The sequence below is a fragment of the Citrus clementina genome, unplaced genomic scaffold (assembly GCF_000493195.1).
Source record: "Citrus clementina cultivar Clemenules unplaced genomic scaffold, Citrus_clementina_v1.0 scaffold_6, whole genome shotgun sequence".
In the NCBI taxonomy this organism is placed as follows: domain Eukaryota; kingdom Viridiplantae; phylum Streptophyta; class Magnoliopsida; order Sapindales; family Rutaceae; genus Citrus; species Citrus x clementina.
This window is the reverse complement of record NW_006262139.1, coordinates 9,427,775-9,435,396: the sequence shown is the minus strand read 5'-3', so window position 1 is coordinate 9,435,396 and position 7,622 is coordinate 9,427,775. Positions and strand designations below refer to the sequence as shown.

Below are 7,622 nucleotides of genomic sequence, written 5' to 3'. Positions count from 1 at the left end.
GGCTAGGTGTCATTTGTTTTCTATTTGAAATCTGAATAGACATAAATTAGTTTGAATTGTGAAAACAGAGCTAAATGTCTGAATTTGAATGATATGTTTGTATTTTTGTCTGAATATCTGATAGTAAGTTAGGTTGTAATAGTAAGTTAGTTTGTTTGCTTTTTTAAACTTAAAAAGTCTAAAAACCAGTACTTTTACATTTGTGCCCATACCAATTTTAAATATTAGATAAATAATAAACATCTTAAGGAACATAAATAAGATAATATTTTATCATAGCATAAACCATGTTCAAGTGAATACAGCTCTTTAACTTTCTAAATTAGAACATGTTAATCAATTTTATTGTAGTTTGTGATGTATTATATGAAAAATACTCATAAATAAATTGTAATAATAAATAATGCTAATTTGGAGAATAGAAAAAGATTAAAATAATAATAATCTATTGCTATCACAAGTTATGGGGATCAATGGTTATGCTAATTAGTAAGTTTTATTTAGGTAAGGATGAAAATAAATTAGTTAGATAAGCATATTTTGGAGAATATCGTTTAATAATGTCATTCAAACTTTGTAGATTAAGCAAAAAGCTAAACAATTGGCTTAATTACTTAATACCTTGATTTTTATTAAGTTGAAAAAATAAATAGACTTAATGACTTGACTCATTGAAAATAAGTCAAATAGGTCATTTAAGTTTAGAAAACAAATGCTAGTCTCTGTCTCTTGGTGCACATGTCTTTTGGGCCTATGTGTTGCACTGTGCAACTTTCAGGTAGCCGAGTGTCTTATTTATGTTTTTGGCTACATTAAATGAAGATTTTGCATGGAAGTATATATATTTTTATGTTATTTTATTATTAACTGTCTTGTAATTCCTCATCTGAACTGTTATATATCTGTGTTTTCAGGATACTGGCTAATTCCAAGCCTTGTCCAAGGTGCAAGCGACCAATTGAGAAAAACCAAGGCTGTATGCATATGACATGCACACCTCCGTGTAAATTCGAATTTTGCTGGTAAGCTTGTATGTTTGTCTTAGACAATACTTTGAACTCTAATCCTTATTCAATTATGTGTTTTTCGCCTTGAACACTAGAACATGGAAAGTAAACTTAGTGAACTTCCTTAGAATGATAAATGGGTTATAACTCTATGTACTGCTCAAAATTACACCATCTTAAAAAGTCCTAGTTACATGACTATATTTGGATGCAGGCTCTGCCTTGGTCAATGGTCAGATCATGGTGAGAGGACAGGTGGTTTCTACGCATGTAACCGCTATGAGACAGCAAAACAAGAGGGAGTTGTATGATACTCTGCTTCAGTTTTCTTCCCCTCCCCCTTCTTTCCTCCCCAGCTCTTTCACATTTCTTTGTCTTGTTATTGACTAACTGGTCACCCCTATAAATTTGATGAATGTTGTTGCTTACAGTATGATGAGTCTGAAAAGCGAAGAGAGATGGCGAAAAACTCTCTGGAGAGATATACTCACTATTATGAACGATGGGCGACAAACCAATCGGTATGTTCAAGTTTGTGGGATTGTAGTATGATACATCTTGTGTTTTCCAGTGACAAAAAACTTGCTCTCAGAACACTAAAATCCTTCTAGTTTATGTTGATCATGATGTTAGACTGGATTGCAATATAAAATTTTTTACTGCCTAATAATATGATATACCCTCTTACCCCCAACAACCCCCCCCCCCCCCCCCCCCCCCCCCCCCTCCCACAACAACCAAAAAAAAAACGAAATTTTTTTTGAAACACCCATCTTTATAGTTGATTCCTATACTGCTTCATTTCATAACTGTTAGATGCTAAATTCCTTGTTCAAAGCTTTTCCTAGTTTGGTTTCAAACTGATTTTGTGTTGAGGGCTGTTCATGGGATTGGTATTATGTTATTTGATGGATTTAACTGGATCGTTAGTTATAGGCATTGGTTTCTAGATAATAATCTCTTTGAGGCTAAAATAGAAAAGTAGCATCTAAAAATAAAGGAATCATTGAAGATAGAAATGCTAAATAAAGTGCTTGCACGGTCTATGGGAAGTGGCTTGTTTGTGGATAAATGTCGGAATCTGTATAGGCATGTACATTGGTTTATATAAAAAGTAAATTAGCTATATCATAGTTGTAATTTCTTATCAGAAGCATAATAGACAAGAACTAATCAAATAGTTTTGTTACTTCTTTCCAACTCATTTGATTACTAATGTTTTTGTGCTTCAGAGAATATAAAATCCTACACCTGCATAGCTAATACACTGACATGAAAATTTAAACAATGTCACATTGCAGTCTAATTGGTTGTTTCCTTTTGCAGTCTAGGCAAAAAGCATTGGCAGACCTACAGCAAATGCAGACTGTTCATGTAAGTCAAACTTCTTATTGTCAATTTTTTCCTATTTGTCATGTCCGCATAGTTTGATGCATTGCCATACGACTAGTGTGGGTTTCATTAAAGTGTCGGAAGGCGTTTGATGAGCTTAGCTAATCGTAGTCATGGGCATAGTATGGACCCAAATCAAACCGAAAAAAGGGTTTGGGTTTCAAGCAAAACCACCTCATCCCAATTTCTTTGAAACCCGCCAACCCAACCCATTAAATTTAGTTTGGGTTTGGTTTGCATTTTGGCTAAATTCCTTGGGATTTCACAAACTCACCTGTCATAAATCATAATTAAAGTAGATTATCATTTTTCAAAGTAATTTAGCATACCTGTCGAGTTTAAGAAACTAACACAATTCAGAAGTTATATGATTAGTCAATAAGGATCTCCCCTGTTAGAGTCTACATGCTCAATATTGTCGTTACTTTTACAACACGATAAAAAAATACGAAAGTGCCCTTTAATTAAATATTAAAAACACCAAAGCCAATCATATACTTAATATCCTGATCAAATGTTCTCGCTTTCATTTTGATCTTTAATTCAAACTTCTCTATTTTCTCAAAAGTATCTATTGCTTCATCAACCCTTCTACCTTTGACATATCTCCTCGAAACCAAAGCTAATGTTATTTGCTAACCATTTTTGCTTCATTTCACTCACTAAGTCCCAAATCAATTTAAATTGCTTAATTTTACTGAACGATTCAGTTGAAGCACTGTAACACTCAGTGCTGTATTTTAATCATTATGCTTCACAGCCCACCTAAAGAACAATAAAGCTAAAAAAATTGTGCTGTCAATCTCTTAAAATCCTCTAGAACAAGCATTAGAGACACCTAACTTGGAGCATTCTCAAGTGAAGAATCTATCTTGAAGTGTTTTTGATAAAATTTACAGCTTTTCTCATTGCAGCTGTGATTTTTTAGCTCAAAATTTCCACTTGGGCATTTGGGTCTTTTACTTAGGGTGCGTTTGGGATTGAGGTTGGACAGAGCTATAGCACTAAAGTGTTTGGTAAACACTAGCTGTTGTAGTTTGGAAGCTATGTTGATATGATTTTTCACTTGTATAATAAAAAATCTATTATATCTTTAATAATTTTGTCAAAATTATTATTTAAAATTTATATTTACTATATTATTAATTTTTGTTTCGTAATTACAACTTTTTTTTTTACAACAGTTGTAGCTTAAAAGGTACGATACCTCAATCCCAAACAGGACCTTATGTAGGTTTTTAGCTGAATTTTATCCAGTATCATTGGATGACATCAATGTTCCTCAAAATGATGGATAATTAAATGAATACGAGATGATGAATACTAAGATTTTTTTTTTTGGGGGGGAAGCATAGTCTTTTGCAATTAAAAATAAAAATAAAAATTGTACAAATTTAACTCTCTGATGAGTTTTCAAATCAGATTTATATACTTGATATTTGCACAAATAGAATGTAGACGGTGATGTTCTCACATGTGGAAAAACTAAATTAAAAAAAAAAAAATGCTAAGATCGAAAGGGTAATATAGCGCATAGTATTGAAAAGGGAATTATTATGGTTTGAGCAGGATGGTTCGACCCGACCCAATCTAAACAAAAGTTGTCCTGAAATATTTTAACCAAATCCAACCCAAACCAGTCCATGTGGTTTGGGTTGGGTTATGGTTTATGGATTTTAGCCCACCCCTAGCTGAACACTACGACCATCAAGAATGTGTTTCTGAGTGAAGTATCCATCAACTGTGTTTGATGAATTATTATATTTTTTTTTGGCAAACTATGGAGTATTGATGACTGTGTTGTTTTAGCTTGAGAAGCTAAGCGATGTACAGTGCCAACCCGAGTCACAGCTCAAGTTCATCACAGAAGCCTGGCTACAGGTAAATATCTGACTTTGGGTTTTATGTATATCGATAGCTGATAGTCTTTTATGACTATAAAACATCCTGCATTCTTATATCATATGATATCTTCTTTTTTCTTTTTTGTAGATAGTTGAATGTAGGCGGGTTCTAAAGTGGACATATGCGTATGGATATTATTTGCCGGACCATGAACATGCTAAGAGACAGTTCTTTGAGTATTTGCAAGGTATGCCAGATCCTCCATTTCCGTGCTGGTATTTTGCTTATGTTTGGTTTGTTCTAATTACAACTGTACCTGTAGGTGAAGCTGAGTCTGGGTTGGAAAGACTGCATCAATGTGCAGAGAAGGAGCTTCAAATTTACCTTAATGCAGATGGCCCCTCAAAAGATTTTAATGAATTCAGAACAAAACTTGCTGGATTGACAAGGTTTGTACTAATTGAATACCATTTTATATGAGTAGTTTGTATACTAATTGCCACAACTTGATGTCATTGCAATATCTTTATCTTGAAATAATAACACAGCCAGTTTGGTAATTGGTGTTGGGAAAATTTATCTGCTGCTTCCTTTTCTTCCCAGATATTACAAAACTCAGCTTATCAGTTATTAGCATTAGACATCTTCCCCACCCTTCTTTTTTTGGAGCATGTGAGTGACCCAATTTGTGTTTGCATATCAAACAATTCCTTTTCATATTATCTGGTCACCACACATCCTATAGGGAAAAAAAAAAAAAAAAAATAGCACACAAGCAATTGTCAATCTTTTTTATTTGCATAGAAGCAGATTTGGAAAATTGTTATGTTAATAGAATAATGATGTGATTCCTATGACAACAGTGTGACAAGGAATTACTTTGAGAATTTGGTCCGAGCTCTTGAAAATGGTCTGTCAGATGTAGATACGCACGCTACCTGTAGCAGGACAGGGAGCTCAAAGAGCTTGGGAGGTACAAGTAGGGGAAGAAGTGGGAAGAATAAGGGTTCGACATCCAGATCAAGTGGGTCCAATAAAAACATTGATGATTCCAGTCACTGGTACTGTGACCAGTGCACATATGCGAATGTCAATTCTGCCACTGCCTGTGCGATGTGCCAGCATAGTCGGTAAATATATATCCCTTCTGCAGAGTGACCCAACTGGATGGAGAGACATCGGCTTTGCCTCACTGACTATTAGGTGTCAACGGCAGCATTGCCAGGGGAAGAAGTAAGTCTCTGTTTATTCTCTTGGAATTCAAAGTGATTACAAATGAAATTGAAAATAAGGGTGGGGAGGGGAATCAAGGAAGAATTTGTTCCGTCTTGTGTTCTTGGAATAGAATCTGTATATAGTTTATTTCATGCACGTCAGTCTTAACTTAATTCTGCCATGTGTCAGGGTCGACGGAAAATGTATTATTAATCGTTAGTCTTTGTGGTCATTTATTTAGAATTTGTATTCGCTTGAACCTTTCAAGTGGATTGCAAAAGTGGAAGCTACTTGGGGATAATGAGCTGCATTGTCACCTGGCCAGGATGAAATAAATTTGTTTTGCCAATGTCTTGATGGCCTTCTTGTGTGGCAAGCACTTTGTATTATGTATACTGTGAAAGGTTATTATTGGTTACTATTGCTAATGAAAGTTCCCGTTGGTCCTCATGTTATGTATGGACTTGTAATGTGAATGTGAAACTTAAATAAGACTCTCTATGGTATTGGGGTTTTTATAATTTTTAAATTACATTTGCTGTAAAGAAGGTTTAAAAATTAATAGTATGTAATAAATATGATTTTTAAGTAATAATTGTGATAAAAATAATAAAAATTTAATTAAACTTTATATCATGAGAATGTGAAATAAGAAAATTAAAAGATTGTGTAAAAGTATTTCATAGTATATATGTAGCATCAAGCCATTGTCATTGTCACTTCTGTGTTGGTGCATAATTAGGTTATTTCATTATCTTGCTGTAATTAAAACTTGAAAAACACAAATTACTGTGACTAGATGTTTATTTTTAAGCTACAACAGTAGGTGTTTACTAAACATGTTGCATATGAAACTTTATATCATGAGAATGTGAAATTATAACGTTACAAGATCCTGTAGAAGTATTTCAAGTTACATAAGTAGCACCAAGCCATTGTCGAAGTAAGTAGCACCAAGCCATTGTCGTTTAAGTGATGGTACATAATTAGATTGTTCCATTATGTTGCAGTAACTGAAACTTTAAAAACACAAATTACTGCGATTTGATGCTTTAATCCCATATCTCTAAACAAAGTGCAAAAGCAGAGAATATCTACATCGTTTTTTTTTTCCCAAAAGAATGGCCAATCGTTCAAAAGGGTAAAGCGTTGTGCAGACAACAATCCTGCGCATAGAAAAAGGATTCTAAACATGAAAGCATAATGCCCCAACACCAAAGCTACAAAGCCACAAAAGAGCTTGAAAAGCTTCCTACGGTTACTGGTGCCATGTAGCTCAGCTGTATCGAAATTATCAGTTCATGAACACCGATGATTCTTTACATGCGCTGCCGTGTCCAAAAAGTTTAGCACGTATTGAATCGTCAAATTGCCAAAAATCGGATCTACAGTACAGCAATCTTGCTAGTAATCAAACTCACCTTTTATACACGCCAAAGGTAAATGAACGTAAAATCTGAAGAACAAATGTAAAATTAATTTCCCTAACATTTCAATTTGGCAACGAGCTGCAAGCACATTACATTCTAATACATGCCATATGATGATTGTTTGACCAGGTGCAATTGAAGCTGTCTCACCAAACAGCCAATATCTAATTATGAGCTTAGGCGACTCAAACTTTGTGTTTCTTGTCAACAATCACAATCAAAACAAAAGAAAAAGAAACAGACACTAAAAAAAATAAAAATAAAAAGGTGATGTATGATGGTCGCAAAAAAAGTAGAGTATCATCTAGAGGTCATAACTTGACTATAGGTGTCGATTTTGGACGTATAATATATTGTTTCAAAACTTTTGACAAGATGAAGTAAACCCAAAATCATTACAGCTATTCTTCCCCATGATCTAGTTGGAAATTCCGTTTCTTTCCTAATCAATTAAAAATTTTAAATTATTTTCCTATTGCTGTCATGATTTTGTTCTCTTTTTTTTTTTTTTCCTTTTAGATATCGGATTTGGGAGCCATTTATTTTGTTTTCTTTATCAAGACTAGGAGAATTTTCTCATAAAATAATATTTTGAATTTTTTTCCTTTAGATATCGGATTTGGGAGCCATTTATTTTGTTTTCTTTATCAAGACTAGGAGAATTTTCTCATAAAATAATATTTTGAATTTTCTTATTTTAATAAATTCTTAATATTTAGGATTACTATAAAAA

At 33.5% G+C, this 7,622-nt stretch overlaps 1 protein-coding gene across 1 annotated transcript in view; it reads left to right on the top strand.

Moving 5' to 3' along the window:
• The window catches only part of LOC18037992 (probable E3 ubiquitin-protein ligase ARI8), a 13,677-nt gene extending 7,763 nt beyond the window's left edge, over positions 1-5,914 (top strand). Inside the window, exons 8-15 of the mRNA XM_006428648.2 lie at positions 915-1,022; positions 1,222-1,312; positions 1,439-1,528; positions 2,334-2,381; positions 4,209-4,280; positions 4,392-4,491; positions 4,567-4,693; positions 5,108-5,914. Of these exons, the coding sequence (XP_006428711.2) occupies positions 915-1,022; positions 1,222-1,312; positions 1,439-1,528; positions 2,334-2,381; positions 4,209-4,280; positions 4,392-4,491; positions 4,567-4,693; positions 5,108-5,378 (907 nt within the window). The 3' untranslated portion in view covers positions 5,379-5,914. The remainder of the gene's footprint in view (positions 1-914; positions 1,023-1,221; positions 1,313-1,438; positions 1,529-2,333; positions 2,382-4,208; positions 4,281-4,391; positions 4,492-4,566; positions 4,694-5,107) is intronic.
• The last annotated feature ends 1,708 nt before the right edge of the window (positions 5,915-7,622 follow it).